We start from the raw sequence: 22,547 nt of genomic DNA on the forward strand, positions 1-22,547 counted from the left end.
GATTTTCTTCTTTGTTTTTTATTTTATTTTATTTGAATATTTATTTTTCATGTTACTCTAGACGAGCCAAACTCAAGCCTAATTCAAACATAACGGGCTTAACAAAATCGATCTCAAACAGAGTTCCCTCGAATACATTCGAACTTGAACTGAACACGGACTAAACAGTAGTTCGAGACAGTCGATCTCAAACAATAGCGTGTTCGATCGTGTCTGATTCGTTAACAACCCTACAGACAAGACGATCGTGGTGGGTGGTTGAATGGTTTATATCGCTTATCAGATTTCGCTGTCGAGGAATAGCCTTGTCTTTGATGGTGAAGTGATTCCGACTCATCTATCTGTCTTGCTCTGGAGTATTGCCAGTTTGACACTGCCACTCTATCCCTTGATAATCCCGATCTTTGGAGCTCCTTGGCTGCCCCGGTAGTGACCCACAAGGTACCCTCTATCTCTTGAGAGCCCCCTCCCTCAGAGTTTGTCAAAGTAAACTTTGATAGCAGTGTTAGGGATGGGAGAGACGATGCGGGCTTCATCATTCGTGGCTCTGATGCTAGACTCTTGGCAGCTGGAGGTTCCCACCTCTTTGAACCTTCTGTTTCGGATGCGGAACTTCATACTGCCTGGACAGGTGTCACTTTCGCCAAACAATAGCTTCACACGAAGAGGATCTACCTTGAGGGTAACTCTGCAACCATCATTGATTGGATCCAGGGATGTGCTAGACAGCTCGAAGTTCATCCACTTATCCGGAATGTCTAGACCTCCCTCTGACAAGCGGCTACAATTAGAGTACGGCATGTTTACCGAAAAGCTAATACTGCAGTAGATTGGGTAGCGGCATTTGTTGCTAAGCACTCCGATAACTGGATTTGGAGACAGGGTGAGGGATACCTGCGGGCCCTGTGAGATTTTGTGTATCTTAATTTTTTGGACTGTTCTGGCATCAGACTGGTGTGACCGTCCATTTGTATCAAAAAAAAAAAATAGAACCCTTATAACTACTGTTGGTGCAAAAATCCACCTGCGTCGGAGAAGCTGGAGTCGAGGGAGTCGCGGTCGCCGTCGGGACCTGCAAAAGAAGTCTAAACTGGAGGTGGGGTTGCTCCGGCAAGATCCTCCAACGCTCAAGTCAGTTCTCTACCTCAACAAGAATGGAGTGCTCGAACGGAAATTTTAGCAGAGTTCTAGGTAAAAATGAGAGCTTAGAGAGTAACGTATCTGGGGTCCCCCCTTTTATAGGCGGAGAGAGCAACAAACTGATAGCGATATTTGTAACCGTCCGGCAGTGGGCTGCGCATGGTCAGGAGGAGTTTGTTGCGAAGAGTAGTGGAGTGAAATCGTGGCTATCGCTGGGACATGCCACGTGGAGTCTGTCGCAGGGGGTGGAGTGACGTCCGTTGTCACGACTCGCCAGAGGATGGAGGAATCGCGTGGTATCCGTCGCAGGAAGTGGAGCAGGATCGTGGCCATTATTACGGTCTGCCAGGGAGTGATGGAGCCGCGTGAAATCCATCGCAGAAAGTGGAGCAGAGTCGTGGCCGTTGCTGTGGCCTGCTAGAGGGTCCAGGCCTGTCGGCCGAAGTCCGACTGGAGTGTCTGGCGGAGAGGGGTGGCTAGTTGCCCGTCTGAGAGGAGCTCGGAGTCCGGCTCTCGTGGGAGTTCGGACGAAGTCTTCCTTCAGTTGAAGTCGGGGACGAGGTCCGGCTCCCGTGGGAGTCCAGACGGAGTCTTTCCGCAGCTGGAGTCGGAGACGAGATCTGGCTCCCGTAGGAGCCCGGACGAAGTCCGGCTCCCTTAGGAGTCCAGACGAAGTTTACCAGCAGTCGGGGTCAAGGACGGAGCCCGGCTCCCGTAGGAGTCCGGGCGAAGCCTTCCAGCAGTCGAGGTCGGGGATGAAGTCTGGGCGGAGTCTTCCCGCAGCTAGAGTCGGAGACGAGATCTGGCTCCCGTAGGAGCCCGGGCGAAGTCCACCTGCAATCAAAGCCAGGGACGAAGTCCGGCTCCCTTAGGAGTCTGGACGAAGTTTACCAGCAGTCAGGGTCGAGGACAGAGCCCGGCTCCCATAGGAAGCCTTCCCGCAGTCGAGGTCGGGGATGAAGTCCGGACGGAGTCTTCCTTCGACCGGAGTCGGAGACGAGATCCGGCTCTCGTAGGAGTCCGGACTGAGTCTTCCTGCAATTGGAGTTGTGGGTGAAGTTTGGCTCCCGTAGGAGTCCGGACGAAGTTTACCTGTAAGCGAAGTCGTGGGGGGAGCCCGGCTCCCGTAGGAGTCCGGGCGAAGTCCGCCTGCAGCCGGAGTCGGGGACGAGGTCCGGCTCCCGTAGGAGTCCGGACGGAGTCTTCCCGCAGCTGGAGCTGGAGATGAGATCTGGCTCCCGTAGGAGCCCGGGCGAAGGCCACCTGCAATCAAAGTCAGGGGCGAAGTCCGGCTCCCTTAAGAGTCCGGACGAAGTTTACCAGCAGTCGGGGTCAAGGACGGAGCCCGGCTCCCGTAGGAGTCCGGGCGAAGCCTTCCCGCAGTCGAGGTCGGGGACGAAGTCCGGACGGAGTCTTCCTTCGGCCGGAGTCGGAGATGAGATCTGGCTCCCGTAGGAGCTCGGGCGAAGTCCACCTGCAATCAAAGCCAAGGGCGAAGTCCGGCTACCTTAGGAGTCCGAACGAAGTTTACCAGCAGTCGGGGTCGAGGATGGAGCCCGGCTCCCGTAGGAGTCCGGGCGAAGCCTTCCCGCAGTCGATGTCGGGGATGAAGTCCGGACGGAGTCTTCCTTCGGTCGGAGTCGGAGACGAGATCCGGCTCCCGTAGGAGTCCACGCTGAGTCTTCCTGCAATTGGAGTTGTGAGTGAAGTTCGGCTCCCGTAGGAGTCCGGACGAAGTTTACCTGTAAGCGAAGTCGTGCGCGGAGCCCGGCTCCCGTAGGAGTCCGGGCGAAGTCCGCCTGCAGCCGGAGTCGGGGACGAGGTCCGGCTCCCGTAGGAGTCCGGGCGGAGTCTTCTCGCAGCTGGAGCTGGAGACGAGATCTGGCTCCCGTAGGAGCCCGGGCGAAGTCCACCTGCAATCAAAGTCAGGGGCGAAGTCCGGCTCCCTTAGGAGTCCGGACGAAGTTTACCAGCAGTCGGGGTCGAGGACGGAGCCCGGCTCCCGTAGGAGTCCGGGCGAAGCCTCCCGCAGTCGAGGTCGGGGACGGAGTCCGGACGGAGTCTTCCTTCGGCCGGAGTCGGAGACGAGATCCAACTCCCGTAGGAGTCCGGGCTGAGTCTTCCTGCAATTGGAGTTGTGGGTGAAGTCCGGCTCCCGTGGGAGTCCGGACGAAGTTTACCTGTAAGTGAAGTCGTGGGCGGAGCCCAGCTCCCGTAGAAGTCCGGACGAAATCCGCCTGCAGCCGGAGTCGGAAACGAGATCCGGCTCCCGTAGGAGTCCGGATGAAATCTGGTAGTTGTAGGAATCTACCGTTGGAGAAGTTCAGCCGTTGACGAAGTCCGGGATAGTTCGGATTGGAGTTGAACCTGGCTGAAAGAAGTCTGGAAGGGATTCGGGGAACAGCTGATAGTCGTAGAAAGTCGGCTGACGGCGGAGCTCAGTAAGTACTTGGGGCGGCTTAATAGATGACTGGGGGAACTCATGTTGAAGGAGCCCGGGTGGTGCAGTGAGAGTTCGTCCGTCGGAGAAATTCAGTCAGCACTGTGGAAATCTGGCTGTTGGAGAAGTCCGGAGAGATACCATCTGCGGTCGAAAGCCGGAGGGGTCCTGGGAGGACCAATCCTGTCAAGAACTTCGGCTGAGGATATTTTATACCCAACAACTAATATTGACTACTAGATTATGTTTATGATCTCAATTATTTTTTTCAAAAAAAAATAATTATAAGAAGTCAAATTGTTAACTCAAAATACAATATATATATATATTATATTTTGATATCACAAGCTAAGCTAATCAGATAAAGAGCATGCCTTATCGCAGCATGCTTAAAAAAATTGGTAGGATAAGTACCAAGCACGACAAGTTATATATAAACAATTGTCGGCTTGAGACCACTTAATTTTTTTTTTTTTTTGGTTGAAGCCAATTTATTTTTTTTTTTTTTTTAGGTCACGGCTTTAGACCACATTTTTTTTTTTTTTTTAATAAAGTTGAAGCCACTTGTTTTTTTAGGTCACCTAGTACCCTTCGATGATGAGTTGCCGGTCCACTACCCAAAAAAATGGGGAAAAAAAGAAAAAAGATAATGAGTTGCCACCTGCAAACAGTTTAAAGAGATTACGTAGGGCTATTCCAGATGGAGCCCACCAAAGCCGGCTGACCCTCAGTCCATTCCCTGCAATCGGTGATTTCATCAATAGCTTATTATAACCACATAACGAACCCATAGCCAGCATCAATTCCACCCTTCTAAATGCCTTTATCAATCACCACCACTCTAAGCTGTTTGATGAGAGGATATTAAAGGGATCCGCCAATCAGACGATCGCAGTGATAAATATAGTTGACCCACAGAAATCATCTAGATTAATGATCAAGGTACCACAGTGGTCCCAAGTCGAGCAATGAACAGCTGAACATAGTCCTCCATCCTGGCTCTTCATGACGTGATGATAGACACATTTAGCTTATCTTTGTATCGAGCTTACCCTCGATTAAGATCATTTAAAAAAAGTCCACCTTCTACAGTACTCTGATCTCACACAATGGCCATAAGTGTTCAATACAATGGTCTGATAGCTTGTTATATAATGCAAATATTCAATTCCAATGCACACATCAATAAGGTGACATGGATCTAGCTAAGATGATCATTTTCTAAGGACTATGACAATTATCTGTACTACTATAGATTTTAATATTCAGCCCATAACCTGCATGAAGCCAAATGGAAAATAGAGGATCTTCACCCCTACATGATAGTCAAACACCAATTATCTATGACACAGACTTCCCCCCACCTACGATCACAAGGTCTTTCATTTATTTTAGGCTGCCAAAACTGACCCCTGAACTTTAGAAGAAGCCATAGCAAGATGAAGGCAATTCGAAAACTTTGGAAGGATGTTTTGGTACAGTTCCTAGTAGCTTATTTTGCCCACTTGGCTGTGATCTCCCCACCATAGGAGCAGGTTCATATTAATAGGCTTCCCCACCTCTCTACAGCCCCATTGAGCTCAATTCAATCTTGCCCTCCTTCCCTCTCTCTCTCTCACTCTTGTTCTGTCTTCAGCTTCTTGTACTTCTCATATTACAACAATGAGAACCCAAAGTTCTACTCTGCCACCCATGTTCCTCTTCCTCATACTTCTGTCCGTTGCGCAGCTTGACAGCTTCAGTCATGGCCGCAGAATTATGAACAGAGAGGTTCAGAGGTGGGGAGGGGAGCACTCCACACCGAGCATGGGTTATTTCTCCAACATATCTCCTTCGCAAGAGCCTGACAACGACGACGACGATGATGATTTCAGCCCCATTTATGGGGTGTCCAAGAGATTGGTGCCTCAGGGACCGAACCCACTACACAACTGATAAGGTTCAAACTGTGTTCCAAGTCCTCCCCCTATAGAGGTCAAGAGACACGGTTTTGTTGCAGTTTATACAATTGAACTTCATGTTTTTATTGCTTTCTGTAAGACATGTACACTATAGTTGAAGGGAGTGCAATTTTTTTAGAATTTATTTTTTTCTCTTTTTTTTTCTATATGAAGAAATTATAGAAGTATTTGCATGACTGGATACAGAAATTAAGACGAAACAGATAGTAACAATTCAGGCAGCAAGCAGAAGAGATTAGAGCTTTCATCGCTGGATACTTGGCACCGATGCATCAAGCAAAGGTCTGACAACACCTGCAGCAGTAAATTTATTGTCTGAGAATTGAAGCAAAATAGATGTCAAGACAGTAGCAGAGAAAAAGGCAAAGGGGGAAAGATGGCTTCGCTTACTTCTCTTCTTGATTTTAATTTTCCTAATATAAAAATGTCATGTTTGAGAAAAGCAGATGATGGAAGAAGGTTTTAGTCGGCATTTTCTATTAGGTATGATAATGAGAGAAAGACAAATGAGGTTTCTGGTGCAGAGTCTCAAACACATTGATGACTGGTTTTTTGTTTCTGCATCAGAGTGCATCCGAACCTCCTGCTTATTTTAATCCCCTACTGTGAGAGGTGAGGAAAATTGAAAACTTTGTCCACTTTTTATTAAATTATATAATACAGAAAGAAACAATAGAAGTTGTTTTCCATTCAATACTTTTATAATCCTTCATCTTCTTTCCAAAAGTTGTCAAAATGGAAGTCAATTCTACCATAATCGCATGTTCTGCAATTTATGGGCATATCATATGTTAAATCATGGAAAAATTACATGCGAAGTGCATGCTAATGCACATGAGGTAACACCAACATATGCATAAGCCATTGTGGTCGGTTGTAGCAGAAAAGAAGAAAAAAAAAGATTTACCATTCAAACAAAGAACACCAACCAGCAACGTAGGATATGGACAACCATGAAAAAGCTGCATAGAAAAAGATGCCTAAATTTCATATAGAACTGGACTTGAAATGAAATAATTGGCGAGATTAAATGGTAAGGACTTTTCTTTGCTGCCCTCATGAACAGTCCTGACTTTTTGACAGAGAACCATCACAGGGATCGGTGATAATCCTAAAATCATTGTACATATATGATGTTTGAGAATGAAGATACAAAACCACATTGGGATGAAAGTTATAACACATATTTGGTCAGAATAAACAGCAAGCATTTAGTTCACCTGGAAGATTATCATGGAGACACATGCATGAACATGGGCGAATTGGAGCTGAATATGAGTCACACAGTATGAACAGGCATACACCCTTAAACTAACAAATCAGAAATGAGCTTGCATCCAAGCACAAGTATCCAGTGTCTGACTCGGTACCAAGGAGTCAGAGAGCAAATTCTGGTAATCCAAAGCATTGAAAGGTGTACAAGGTTGATGATAAGCATTAGATTTTCGAGGGATTATCCAACTATTTCTCCTTTTATGAATTGATCTGACATCAGTCCACCTTTAACTTTCAACTTCCATAACATATATGTCCTATTCTGAAGCATCTTTTGAAAAAGGAATTAATTAAAAGAGGAAAAAGAGAAATAGATACTGCAGAAAAAGAATGAGATACAGGAGAAAAAGGATAGAGAAATCGTTGAAGCTATTACATCTTTTTAAAATGCATTTTCCTAAATATATTTAGGTACGTAATCATCGAAAAATTTGAATGAGCAGTGGTCCCCAGAAGATGAGCACAGATACATATTAAAGACACCACAGGAGTGTAAATAGCATGATGATATGGCTTGCCAAAACTGAGACGATAGACAAACTAGTTGACATTTGATGGTTGCTTCAATATTGGACTAATGGCTCCAGAACTAACACACACCAAGAACAGTGAAAATAAGGGTATTTGTGTGAGATATCATATATGGGGAAGAAAAGAAAATCAGTTGTTCTCATGAATGGTACACCACCAAATGATAAACACATACACAGACACACATACTCGCACTCTTATACGTGTGTGTCATGTATGAACTCATTTACAGGAAATTATATTTTCAGCTGTTTCTACCTTACGACTGGTATAGGCAAGCATAGCAAAGGAGGCATCTCATATTGCAATAAAACAAAACATCCCAAGATACTCACTAGAGAAAAGCATCTGCCAACCACATTACCTCATCATGTAATGAAAAACCTTACCTCATTTACATATATGTCAGTGCATGTCTAGAAACTAAAGTGATATATGTAAAATTGAGTCACACTGAAAATCCTTTTTTTCCTCAAAAATAAGAAAAAATGACCAAGAAGGTATAATAGAATTAAAACTACATAACACAAGGAAAGGGCATATGTTGAAAGTATTTAAATGGAAACAATGAGCATTTCACCTAGACACATTTATAAAAACTATGCCACAGCTCAATCTGTCAGCCAAACTGCTGATTTGGGCTTAAACTCAATGGCCAAGTTTTTAACTAAATTGCTAAGTAACAAAAGATACTTCCGAAGCTAGCAAAGCTGAGAGCACTAATTGCAAGGGAAGATTCAGATGATCTGTCCGTGAATTAGCTCGAGCTGCAGAAACCACAGGTGGATTTAGAGAATAAAACATACAGCAGAACTATAAAAATAGACACGATTGAGGTAGCGAGAAATGGTAGGCACAGAAAGTGCTCAGAAGAACAAATGTCAAGGGGGCTACGGCAGAAAATGAAGGTGGCAAGAGCAACAGGTGCGAGAAAAGAGAAGGGACAGAGAAGAATACAGTAATCTATAACTTTCAGTTGTAATATTAAAACGCATAAATATCTAAATCATATCTTATTATGTATCTTTAAGATATTTGCAAAGGTTATAATTTTATAAATGAAATGAACAAGATGAATATTTATATCAAAACTTGGCTCAACAGTCAGCCAAGTTGATCCAAGGTTGCTGGGTTTCTGAATTGACTTGGCCAATAAACTGCAGATGAGAAGAAACAAGTAGTTTTATGCCGTTTGGGTATGGTTCAATCATATAAGCAAGGTGTTGAAGCCCATCTCAAGCTCAAGACAAGCTCAGGCAGAATTATTCAAGCTTAATTTGTAATCTACACGAATAAGGCTACTTTGAAGCTGAGCCTGAGCTTTTATTTGTCTATGTAAGCTAACTGATATTCAACATCAGCTCATTAACAAGCCAAGCCTAAAAGAGGAGCCTGATCCATATTTTTTAGGACAGCCAAGATTGCACAGCCCATAGTTGAGTGAATCCCAAGATATAAATCAAAACAGCTTCGTTCGTTTGCAGCCCTCTCATGTACCGATCTTTGAATGAAATTTGATGCACTCTGGGGTCAAGGTCAAGTGGATTCAAAAACCAACAAAATTTAATTTGGCCTTTTTCAAGTTGATGGATTTTAAAACACTAGCTCATCATATTAGGTGATGAATTGGAAAATTTCAGAAATAAAAGTTTAACAGAACACATCCAACATGCTTTCATGTTATTCCAAGAGTGTAATATCCACAAAACTGCAAGCCAATGTAAATTCAACGTCCTACTGAAAAATAATTTTCTAAATAATATTATTCATTATATTTTCTGATGTATAAATTACCTGATCCAGAAGATCAGAAGAACCAAACTGTTGTGCTATACTACATTAATTCAGTGCCCACAGGATCAACTGAAAAATGTATCAGAACAGCTTTTCTGATGATTGGATGGAACTTCAACCTCCACATCTGCATTTCATAATGCAGGAAAAAGTTACAGAAGATCTCGGTAAGATAATTTTTAGCCCTTAACAGGCCTGTTCTGTGCAACTCAAATATGAAAAAGATGGACGGTATTTGAATGATGAGTCAGCTAAGAAATTTAAAGGATAAAACAATAAGTGATCAGGATGCTGCGACAAAGGAAGATACGTGTTACATGAATCCAGTTGTCAGGGTAGGTGTGGAAGTGATCGCCTTCATCAAGCAGTCATTGTGATAATTATGACAGGTTGTACTGACAGTCCCTTATTATAACAAAAAAATCAAGTTAGGTGAACACTAGCCTATAAAATCTTTATCATGCCTAAATGCTTCTGCATACCATCACAGTTATGCCTATGTGGTTATACCATAGGTTAGCTGATAAAATTAGGGTTAAGGTGTAGCCGGACACTGGTGTTGAAAAAACTGGCCTAGGTTTGACCATTTGATCAAGCGTGCATTGATGCAATAAGGTACAAAGAATGTTGATTTTAACCACAATATTGTACAGTTTAAGCATATGCCCTGATGAAGCACAGTTTACTGTCCATATATACCAAAACCAACAGAGCTTGGTGAACTGACAGACATACACATGCATGACGCATAAGCATCCAGCAAACAACTGCATGTCTGCACCTTAGGAAGAACATAATGAATACTTAGACAACTGGGAGACATCTCCACTTAAGCAAAATCAAACAAGATCAGACAAAATTGGACAAACCTGACATCTCAGGTTAGTTTACAAGCATAGGGTTCCAAAATTAGGGCATGAAAAAAAAAATACTAAAAACTGTTTACTGAATGAACACGCCAAATAGACAAAATGATAATAACTAAGCTAGCAAGATGCCTAATCAGAAGTCTTTTGTGGCCCTTACATCCTTGTATTCTGTGCTTTCCCTGAATGCCTCCAAGGCCTCAACTGCAAAAGACAAATCAAAGAAGGAAACAGCATGTAAATAACCATTCACAACAATCCTCACTTCACCTCTATGGTATCAAACTTAAAGGCTGGCTGTCACTCCCTATAAAGAGCTGTCCACCATCACCAACCAGCAACTACTAAGAAATGCGGGAAAAAGATACACCAAACCAAACCACAACATCATGTTTACTTGATGGAAAGCGTATGACTGCAGCATGTGTGTACTCGCTATCTGTGAGTTTGAGATTATAACCTGATAATTTATCATGTAAAAGAAATGTAAGTACGTCTATTTGAAAGCAATATGAACTCAACTACTTAAGTAAAAAAAGAGAATTATGCAAAATTTGTAGTATTATTAAATGGCTAGCACATCAGTTCTAACACGACTTAGTTGGGCTGAACAAGCCAAACTGATTTGACCCAGTCTTATCATTCAATTAAATCTCATACCCAAAAAAAAGGAAGAATAAAATGAAATAGTCATCAAGCAACTGAATACCAATTCTTTACATTAAAACCTCATGTCATACTCCTACTCATTATATTCTGATACAGTTTTGAAACATGAAGGTCATACAGACCAACAAAATTTTACAAAGGTATAAGATACATACAAAAACATATGTATCCATCTTCATGTGTTTTTATGGCAATATAAATGTCAGGCAATGTAATGTTATTACTACTAAGAATATTCTTGTTGTTGCTGGAGCAGCTCATGCTATAGAAATTATTTAATCTACTCTAAAATCCAATATCGCCATAAAATTGAGAGAATGATCGCTAGTTGTTTTTTAAAGTGCAGAAGAATCAGCAAGTTCCCTCTTCGACTAAACTCTCAGAGTTCATACGTATAAATTAGAGATACGTCTTGGCTGCAAAAATGCAAATAAAATAAGCCTTCTAGGTTTCATGGACTTCCCATCAACTGCCATTTCACCTTCCTTGGGGATCCAAAACCGATTCATATAGGATTGACACTAAGCAAATCTTTGGTCATACAAAGTTCTCAAACTCTATTGGATCATATTTTGATCCATCAAAGAAACCTTATATAGAAAGTTTATGATATCTAAACTTTGTTTCCTGAGTGACAATAACATATATGTACATACATTTTATATGCAGAAGCACATAAATAAATGTACATGTACATATGTAGGTATATGTGTGTGATAAGTGCATTTCAACATCTCACATGACATGTCATCAAATAGAGTTGGTCTTCCAACTCCACACATAATCATCATAGCTCTGGGTAAGGTTAGACACCACTCTTATTTGGCATCTACAGTGAACACTTATTAATTGTTAGTGTTTGCTTTAGACCGCCAAAGCAAGACTTTGCAGTTTGCACTAAGAAGTGGGTTTGCATAATAGTAGCTTAAATTGCATTATCAGTAATTGTTGTACTTTTCTCTTGTATAGTCTACAAAATCCGATTCAACTAAGGGTATTTAAAAAATATTATATTGGACTCATTTTAGTGAATTTGGAGGCAAATCACACCTTTGACCATAGTACATTAATGCAGCAAACCAGGTGACTTGGTTGATCTTTGAAAATAGAGCTTTGACATACATAAAAGTTTTAAATCTAGTGACCATAAAGGTTTCAAAATTATTTTTATAAATAAGTAACCAACTCCAAGTATAATCAAGGTTTCCAGGACATTTATCTAATATACTTACTAAGCCAGGAGCACAAAGTGCCGAACCATGAAGTCAAATGAGTTGCAACCACCAGATCATATTTATGTACAAAAAAGGCTTTGGAATGTTAGACAACTTTGCAGAAGTCATTGATGGATATCCCAGATCATGTCATGGTCCAGTGGCATGCTACTAGAATAGGAGACTTTTTATTAGAGTTATTTTTGGTTGACAATTTGATATGTTTTTCTTTTGTTTCTACTTAGTTTTAGCTTAAGTGGGTCTTAATAAGTGTTCAAATGGCCCCTTTTTCTAAAGGCTCATTCAACTTGCTTGTCAAAAGATGCTAAAAAAAAAAAGAAGAGGAGTATGGTTGAGATTAAATGATCTTGAAGATGAGGTAATAATGTGGCATGGCTTAATAATAAAACCCACAACAGCCATTAACAAGTTGGTGGAAGATAAATAGTATAGCAGTTACCATTTGTGCCGCTATTCACACAACAGTAATGTAAGCAATAACCGGTGCATTATGAAGGGTACATAGGCAGTCAAAGTGTACTTAGGTCTCTTTTACTTTATAGGCGAGTTGAGTTATGTAATTAGAATACTTATGCAGAAGATGAATAAATAGATGAACCCTTTGATTTTTATTTATTTATTTATTTGTTTATTTTCTGGTCTGATTCCACAATAAAGGTGTGAGGCCTTCAAACCCTTGGCCTGATTCCTCGGTCCTAAAGTGAGTCTGATATTTTATGGTTACCTTTCCCATTAGTAAATTATGTGTTTTGACCTTCCAATTTTCCCTTCTTCCATATTTAGTTTTGGTTCATTTTCCTCTTGCTGTTTTCTCTTTTATATCTTTTTTTTAGTTCTCTTTTTGCTGTCATGAAATACGAACCGTTGTCGCTTTTTCCTGTTCCATTGCTTCTAGATAAGAATAGACTATCACAGTGCTACAATCTGCCAGCTTCCAAATTGGATCTGGTCACTGATTAGATCCAACCAATCTAAACAAATTCCGAAGACATAAGAACCAAAACAACATTTTCTTATGATACATATCAAGGTTTTACATTCCCGATGGGATGGGGGGTGTCCCGGCTATCCCGTCCTATTCCTATGACAAAATGGGACCGAGACAAGTTCAGAACTCCGAAGCCCACCCAGATGGAAAGAGAAAAAGAAAGAGAAAAGATGAAAAGATGAAGAAATGAAAAGAAATGAAAGGAAAGAAGAAGAAAAATGAAAAAAAAAAAGAAAGGAAGGGAGAAAAAAAGGAAAGGAAAAAAAGAAAGGTAGAGGAAAAGAAAGAAAAAGAAGAAAAAAGAGAAAAGAAAAGAAAGAAGAAGGGGAAAAACATGAAGGATATCTATCAGGATGCATGATCAAGACCGAGATTTTAAATCCCATGGGATGGGACTGTCTCGATTTTTCAATGGAACGGGATATGCCGCCATCCCACCCCGTTCCGACACTTGAGATAGAAGATGTCTCAAGACATCCCGATCAGGATGCTGGGATGCTAGTTGGACGGCCTAATGCCAACACATGAGATGATATCCCGTCTCAATATCCCATGGAACGTTCCACTGGGACTTGAATTCTTGATCAAAATTGCTATCGGGACGAGACGGAACAGTGAGGCATCCCATTCCATGGAGAAACTGGAATGCCATCGTCTCACGGGATTTAAAACCTTAATACATATATGATGGACCTATTACCATCGGGTCCTACTCTAGTCAAAAGTTTAATCTACAGGAATGACTATTTTTCCAGATCTGAAACCTATCAGTAATTTTCAATTCTTGGCTTTTAAAACCGACCATCCTCATTCTCTCATCAATCCTGCTCCATTGTCTTGCTTCTTCCTTCCAAAACTCATAGTTTGTCCTTCTGCCTAAGTTGTCCATCACAGTAAGGGGGTGCTTTGAATGCTGGAAGTATCATCCTGATAAGATCTTCCTAGCAATGATTTCTTTTTTAAATTTATGGTGGAAGAGAAGAATTTCAAAGAGACAGGGCTTTCACAAGCACAACCTAATCTCTGTTATAAGGATAATTATTTCCTTCTCCAGCGTGTTTATCTTAACCCTAAAAGCAAGGTATAATCAGTGCTCATTGGCAGCCCCACATCATTGGTTTGCTCCCCTAGCCAAGTTAGAATTTAAAGCGAATGACAGCTGGGAAAATCTTACTGGGCATACCCAATCCAATAGGTGTTTCAAGTCCATGGAAAACTTTAAAATATGTATCGTTTTCATGCACAAGTCTATTAAAAATTTTAATTTCTCTCAAGTTATTTAGGCCATTAATTAGAACAAGTAACAGTGTGTAGACACAAACTGGAAAGAGTAGTCAAAGCTCTCTATTGAACTTCCACATGCACGATCCGAAAGTAAAGATTTGTTCATGAAATTATGTGCTGCATATTACCATAGCTTGAGCTGCTTAGATAGATTGCAGGTACACATATGCCCACTTGCATTTCTACAATAAAAATATAGGAATATGTCCAAAAATGTCATTATGAAAACCCATGGTTTGAAGGCTTGCTTCAATTTATATCATACTAGTTGGTTAGAACATGTGCTGCATGTGCACAAAGTTAATCTACTTGACCAGTATTTTACACTACATATCTAAAGATCCATTTCACCTATAAACAATATTAACTTACTAAAATATCATAGCTGCCACTCATGCACATTTGCATTGGATAATTCACAATTTTAAGAAAAGAAAAGGTTGATAGCAAAAGATAGATTCCTGAAAGAATTCATCGGTTAATGGGATCAAATGGTCATAACACACTCCTTCCACTTGATTAGTTAGTCCCATCCACCACATGATGTGACAACTTCCATCTATTAGTGAACTACACCAAATATGCCAAGCCAAACATTATCATCCAAGAATGAACCTAATCAGAAACGTTTCATTAGTCCTCTCCTCCATCGAGTACTTCAAAGTCAAGTTACATGAAAAATTTACAAACGCCATTTTGCTCTCTTGAAAAACATTTCCTAAATAATGAACATTAAAACCATTCATATCACTTTCCAACTTCCTGGCTTCAACCCCACAAATGCAAAAACTATAAAAATAACAGGAAGAATGATTGCTTGAGTTGATCGACAATTTAATTTTTCTCACTTAAAAATCCAAGATAATCCTTGATAGAAGATATCTAAATGTGGTTCTTCCTTGGAATTCTAAAAAAATCTATCAACCTAGTTGAAGTCTCAAATAGATACTTAAATCAGTGAATTAACATTCAAAGCCAAGATCAGTTCATTATCAATTAAAACCCCAAAAACAGATTCAATAAAAGTCTAAATCAACTCTTTCTTGGTCAATCCAAATTCACCACCAAAACTACCAAAAGGTCGCAGCATGAAGAGAAGCCCACCTTCCCACCAGAGATTATGCCTTCTTAGCTTTTTTAGCTAGATTTCCGTACACAGTGAAACAAAAATACTAAACCATTCTCCAAAATCCAAATACTCTCTAACGTTGAAGTTATTAGGTAGAACAAGAATAAGCAGCTGATCCAAAAAAAAGGCTAGCCAGAGAGTATGTGCGGGAAAAGGAAGGTGACATGGTGATTAAAATGGAAATGTAAAAGACCCCGAAGAGGAGCAAGTGGACGAAAACATACAATATTTGCAATGGAAAGGAGCAAGGAAGCAAACATGAAGATGAAGTTGACCTTGAAGCAAGTGGACAAAAATGGAAGAGACCTACTGTTGCACTTCATGACTGGGCAATAAGGGACCTGGTGATTGTATGGCTGCTGGTCAGCAGAGGCAAGAAGAAAACTCCTTGACCAGGCATATAGATTAACATAGTGATCGTGATAATTTAATCAGTGTCTTGGTTTCTAATGGATTCTAATTTGCAGCAGAGCAGAACAGAAATTATCATCATGTACCTCACTGCCTGTCATTGCAATAATATGAATATTAGCAAACTTCATCCTCAACACCATGTCTGAAATCTGAATCCCCTGAAAGAAATGCGATTACCTCTCTTGAGATCTGATGAACCTTATGCTGCATATAGTGCATGGAATATCATATTGATGGAGAGCATGAACATATTTTTTAACATCAATGGTCATTAATGAACCGCTTATTTAGCATAAGAAATGAGTTATTTCTGAGAGAGAGAGGAGAGAGGATAGGGGAGAATTAAGCATCATACAACACTGTGACTGCAGAAATCAAGTATTTACCAGCAGACATCCCATGAGGAAATAGAGGGTACCATGCACTTAAATCTAACATCCATATGGCCACAGGAAGAGCTATGAAGCTTCAAACTCTCCCTTGTACAAGAACCGAAAAAAACATCCTACACATAGTGCATGTAGAGGAATGTAGGCAACCACTTTCATTTTAACCCCCTCTTTTCCTCTTAACACTCAAAAGCTTTTTGACATTTTTGGTTAAGAAGAAAATTCTTAACTAGGAGTTATTTCTGTTCATGAAGCCATGCATTCATTGGATGAACAAATTCAATTTGACTTTATGTATTTTTTTCTGTCAAAAATATAAATATATGCATTAACTCCAGCATCAGGATATGTATGCCTAAACCAGTAGACAGATGGGATATCCAGTTTCATAACCTTAACATAATGTGAATCAACCAAGAGAAAATGATTTTTTTTAGAAAATTAAAGAGTCCTGTTCTTTGGACATAGTGATGCCTAAGAAATCACTACACACAGGTTAGGATAATTTATATGACCTGCATGGGTTCTAATTTCTGTCACTGAACCCACATTAAGACACTGAAACCTGTATATATATGGATGAAGCAACATTCGCATTCTCAACACCGGACCTCGAACCATCCTATTACTATGTCGGTATGTGCAGTATGGTAACCAGTTTGGCATACTAAGTGTCTGTGCGCCCCTTGTATCACATACTGGTATGGTATGCACTGGTACTGACGGATATGGCCAACCTTGATGCCTTGATGAAGATTGTCTAGTTCTTCCAAAGAGAAATTATGACAATACTCACAATAGGCTTTGTGAAAGAATCAACTAATAATTTGAATTCAATAGTGAGGCAAGTGGTAAGACAACCCAATAATAGAACCCAATGACTAATATGATAGCTTAAGAAGTGCAAAATTTTATAGAAAAGGAGCACAAATACCTTTAACAACATAGGAAATATCATCTGCGCATGTGCATTACAAAAACCACAACAACTATAAAGTGATAAGTCCTTATTTTGTATACCTTGTGTTGCCTGTACAATAAAGGGACGAAACCGTAAAATCAAGTTCTGAAGAGTAGCTAATGCATCTTTAACAGCATCTCCAGGTGCAGTGTCAAAGACAGACATCAAAAGTATACACTCCATGCCATGGTTGAACTCCTGTTCAAAGATAAACAACAAGTTTAATTTCAGACATTAAAAATGAAATTTAATTGGAAAAATAAAACAAAGTGCAAGTGGACTTCTCTAGAAACAGATATGACAGATCACCAAATCTAGCAAAAAGATTCTAGAAGTTCCAAGTATATCAGCATACCATTTTGTCCACCAAAATTTGAGTTACAAGATTTAGAAAGAAAAAACATATTTGAGCACTGATTGCAAAGCAAACCCACTGGAACTTCATTTAGGGGGTGTTTGTTTCGCAAGCGGAATGGCAATTGGAATCGTAATGGCCAAATCCCCTAAAGCATTTGATTCGTGACCGAAATTGGAATCGGAATAAAAATTTAAATCTTTAGGGAGAGTAGGGATTGAGTTTTAAATAGATTGGGCCATTCCCATTCCGCCCTGAAATCGGAATCCGAATGGGACTCCTTTCAACCAAACGGTTGGAATGGAAGTCACCCATTCGCATTCCGATTTCAGACCCCAATTTTCCCCAACCAAACACTCCCTTAGGTATTTCACAAGAACTCCCCATCCTATTGATAGTATTTTACAGGTATATCAATGTGCATGTAAATGCACGACTATTAAATATTTATTTAGGATTGAGATTTATTCATGAAATTGTTTAATATTTCTTTGCTATCATGGAATGTGTACAGCCCCAAACTGCCCAGTTTGGAGCATATTGAGCCATACTGGGGGCGGACTAATAGGATTCCACCTGCTGGTTCGAGAAACCAACATGGGAGGGGGAGAGGAAGGAGAGTGAAAAAAAGAGAAAGCAAGAGAGAGGGAGGGAGGGGACAAGAGGAGGGCCGAGGAAGGCCGGAAGAGGGCTTCTGCCCTCGGTACCCCTACAAATGAAATAAGGGCTTGGAGAGGGTTCTATTGTATTTTGCAAAACACGATATCAAGGAATGCCGTACCGAGCCGAACCGCCCAATACAGGGCGTACCGAACCAAACCGACGGCCAGCCGATCCGGTTCAGCCATTTTACTCGAAAAATAGCTCCGAACCGGATGGTTCGGCATGATTCGGCGCCATACCGCCCAAAATCAGGCGGTACGGCTTGATACGGTTCGGTTCGGCATTGAACCGAACCGTACCGACATTCTTCATGTGGGGGGTGGGGGGTCTGGGGTGGAGTCTGGGCTATCTTTTAGTGATAGCCCAGGTGGGTTGTCTGAGAGACCCGAGAGTCTGAGAATAACTCCTGAGCTCGCCTGAGACTCTCACGAGACACCGACAAAATTAGAAAAAGAGAAAAATTCTGTCAATTGCAGTACTGATTCGAGATGCTGATTTTTGGCCGAAAGTAAGATAATGTATTATTCTTTTAGTAAATATTTTATTTTTTATGTTTTTGTTGTTAAAAAAAGATAAGAACGGAGAAGTATAAAAATAAGAGAAAATCATGCCAAAATTTTATGATTTTGGTATGATTTGATCATATGTGATAGATCTTTGAAAGATCTACATGATGACACTAAAATCGTTAATTTTTATTAATTATATATTTTTTAAATATTTATATATATTTATTCATTAAAAAATTATTTAAAAATAAATTTAAAAAAATAAAAAATCAAAGTTTCAGAATCATGTTTAGAATGATTCAAGCTACTTAAATCTAACCTCAAATTTTTTTTGAAATTTTTAAAATTAAAAATATTTTTATAATTATTTAAATAATAAAAAAATATTATCAAATAAAAAATATATAAAAATAGTGTTATATTTTAGTTAATTCAAAAACATTATTTGAAGCATATAACATATTTTTTTAAATTTATAAGTTTTAAAATTATTATTAAATTTTTTTTAAATTTATATATAATATTTTTTTAATAATTATTAAACTGTCGTGTTTTGTTATACTTGCAGAAATGAGCAAGAAGAAAGATTCAGAGTATGACATTGGTTGGGATCATGGCGAAATGCTCTCGGCTCGATATCATTGGAGGTACAAATGGTGCAACACAGAATTCAAAGGAGGAGGGATGACTAGGTTGAAACAGCACCTGGCCGGTGGTTATCCTGATGTGTACATGTGTCGAAATACCCACAGGAGATCTGACAATTGATGAAAAAGTACTTCGCTGATTCGAAAGCAGCGAAGGAAAGGGCAAAGCAGAAAAGGACGGAAGTGGACCGTCGAGCTGTAGAGCCACCTTCTTATCACTCTAGAGTCAGAGAAGGCTTCCACTCCAGATGATGAGGTACAGATTGACATTGCCATTCAGACGAGCTTGGCTGATCAGTACCGACAGGAGGAGATGATCAGGTATAGAGAGCGATTTGGACCATCATACTACGAATCGGAGTCTGGATTAGCGACTGGTGGGAGAGAATTTAAGTTCAGGAGGACTACCTCAGTCAGAGAGCCTGATGGTAGAGGGAGCAGATATAGTATATCATCTTTGTTAGGAGCTTTTGACAATAGGAGGAGGTCGTCCAGAGATATTCCAACAAGAGCCACCATCCATGATTTGGATCCACATACTTTTTCTAGCAAGGATTCAAAGCAGCAGAGGATTGACATGAAAAATGACTACCGAAATTGCATTGTACATCCAGAATAGACCTAAGAAGACATGATCCCAGGCGGATACTTGACATGTCCCCCCTCTTCCAGATCCATCACAAGGGAAACGAAAACTAAGATTTGCTTTATCGGGTATCAAACGGGAACTGCGAGCTATTGGATCATGATTTCATTTTCAACCATATTCCAGCAAATGCAGCAGGTAATCCTTACTATCGATCTGCCATTTCAACCATAGAGGCTGCCAGTCAGGATATAGATCCGTCAGGACCTAAGGACATCTATGGTCAGCTTTTTGACAGTAACAAGAAGGATCTGTAGAGATGGATTGCTTCTTACAAGAATAAATGACTTACATACGGACTGATAGTGATGTGTGATGGTTGGACCGATCCTACTAGACGAAGCATCATTAATTTTTTGACATACTGTGATAGAAAAATATTTTTTCACTAATCAATTGATGCTTTAGATAAGATGCACGATGCCACATATCCTTGGTCTGATGGAGGAGGTGATTGATTCAGTGGGTGAGCAGTATGTCGTGCAGGTCATCACAAATAATGGACCACAATATAAGGCTGTCGGAGAGTTGCTAATGGAGCAGCGACTGCAGATATACTGGACCCCATATGCTGTACATTGTATTGATTTTATATTGATGGATATTGGGAAGATTCGTAGAGTGCAGCAGGTAGTGGAGATTGTCCAGACTATTACTAGATTCATCTACCATCACACATGGGTTCTTTCATTGATGCGGATGTATACTAGGGAGAGATCTTAAGACCGGATATCACACGATTTGCTACCAACTACATAACGCTTGATAGTCTTCTTCAGAAGAAAGCAGCCTTACGTCAGATGTTTGTCAGTGCCGAGTGACAGAAAAATAGATATGTGAGGGCCGACACTGATGGAAGTCATGTGGAGAACGTGGTGATGAGTCAGTCATTCTGACAGCGGGCTAAGAAGGTAGGAAAGATTATTAAGCCATTATATGAGGTGCTTCGCACCGTGGATAGTGAAAGATACCCTCAGATAGACTTCTTATATTACATGACGGAGATGCAAAGAAACAGATCAGTAAGAATAATCTGAAGCATGCTCAAAAATTTATTAACATCATTGAGCGCCATTGGGACTATCAGATGAGTAGAGATTTGCATCTAATCGGTAAGCACGGATTGAAGAATATTTTAAAATATTTTTTTTTATACTTGTAAAAGTATACTTAATCAATTATGAAATTTATCTGTAGCTTATTATTTGAATCCGAGATTCTAGTATACCATTTCTGGGATAGATATGGATAACGAGCTTCTTGCTGCTTTTTGTAATGTGATATATAACATGGTGCTGATCCAGAAATTACATCGTTGTGTCTGCAAGAGATATACTAATTTAAAACAAATGTGATTATTCAACTGAATTCGATCTGTACTCAACGATATATTTATAAATTTAATAAATATATTTTTTCTAGACGAAACAGTTAGAGAGAGATCAAACAACTTTAGAATCCCATCAGCTGTCGTAAGTAAAAAGCAGATGAATCCAGATAAATTACATATCAATAATGAGCAGCATAAATTGACATCAAATACCTAATAATATCATAAAATTTGACATGTAATTTTGCTTTTACAGCTGAATGGTGGATTCATTTTGGAATGTCGCAGAATATTTGAGAGGTGTGACTGTCCGCATTCTTTTTCAGATGGTCTCTGCTAGTAGTTGAGCGCAATTGATCGACTTTCATCTTTATCCACAGCAAATAGAGAAATTGTCTGACACAAAAGTACCTCAATGATTTGTATATGTTCATTATAATCTGAGATTGAGATTAAAATATATTCAGAAGAAAATACAACTGAAGTACACTGATCCGACACTAGATTATGCTGACGAAGACGATGATTCGATCATCGGATGGCTTGCAGGCTAGCAGTAAGAGCCAAAGCTTAATAAACCAGGGTCCCCTCCATGACCAGCCATGTGGTAGCTAGAAAGATCAGGATAGATCCAAGACAATGGACAGAAAAAAATATTCCACATAAGGTTCCAGCTGATCAACCACAGCCTGAGGGGACACAGGGGACTCATTGATCATATGACTCGATTTTCAATACGTCCTAGCAGAGGTTTGAGCGACAGATGTTTAGATGAAGTCGGCAGTCAGCAAGAAGACATCCATCCTCTCAATCACAGAAAACTCAGTCACAGATTTGAGCGACAAATGTTTAGACGAAGTCGGCAGTCAGTAAGAAGACATCCATCCTCCCAATCACAGGAAACTCAGTCACAGAGGGGCACAAGGAGGAGAAAAGAAAAGACAGTTGCACATGCATCACTCTCGAGAGTACAGGAGCTATCTAGCTCAGATTCGGAGATCAAGAAGAGTGATGATGATACTGATAGTAGTCATGGATATGATGATCAGGAAGAACTAAGGATAGGAGACCACTGCTTATGAGACAGTTGCAGGATGATAATCGATTCACCGATGAGTTTCAGTTTACATATGCCACACAAGATAGAGATCATGGTGGACGAGTCGGTAGAGACTGTAAGGAGCCAATTTCATATAGACAATGGGCTCCTAGAGGTTGTCCAGCACATGATAAACTGCAGACGATCTTGCACGTGGAGTAGAGTCCATGGATGTATCTGGATCATCCTCGCATTATGGATCCTATTATCTGCAGCCACCTT

The 22,547-nt window shown here is 40.3% G+C and overlaps 1 protein-coding gene across 8 annotated transcripts in view; it reads right to left on the bottom strand.

Annotated features, from left to right (window-relative positions):
• Positions 1 to 5,635: 5,635 nt before the first annotated feature.
• LOC105042869 (stress-response A/B barrel domain-containing protein UP3) overlaps positions 5,636 to 22,547 on the bottom strand; it is a 49,623-nt gene continuing 32,711 nt past the window's right edge. Inside the window, exons 6-11 of one of the 8 annotated variants that reach the window (XR_831602.3) lie at positions 17,136 to 17,274; positions 10,405 to 10,467; positions 10,168 to 10,211; positions 9,142 to 9,268; positions 6,449 to 6,503; positions 5,636 to 5,835 (exon numbers count right to left, since the gene is read on the bottom strand). Coding sequence is in view for 3 of the 8 variants with exons in the window: in XM_010920214.3 (XP_010918516.1) it covers positions 9,182 to 9,268; positions 10,168 to 10,211; positions 10,405 to 10,467; positions 17,136 to 17,274 (333 nt within the window). In the remaining 5 variants the exon portion in view is untranslated. Of the gene's footprint in view, positions 5,836 to 6,448; positions 6,504 to 7,797; positions 8,115 to 9,141; positions 9,269 to 9,451; positions 9,547 to 10,163; positions 10,468 to 15,809; positions 15,885 to 17,135; positions 17,275 to 22,547 lie in introns of those variants that run through there. The other 7 variants (XM_010920214.3, XM_019849718.3, XR_831603.3 and 4 more) reach the window with 7 other exon arrangements.

This window comes from Elaeis guineensis, chromosome 4 (assembly GCF_000442705.2).
Source record: "Elaeis guineensis isolate ETL-2024a chromosome 4, EG11, whole genome shotgun sequence".
In the NCBI taxonomy this organism is placed as follows: Eukaryota; Viridiplantae; Streptophyta; class Magnoliopsida; order Arecales; family Arecaceae; genus Elaeis; species Elaeis guineensis.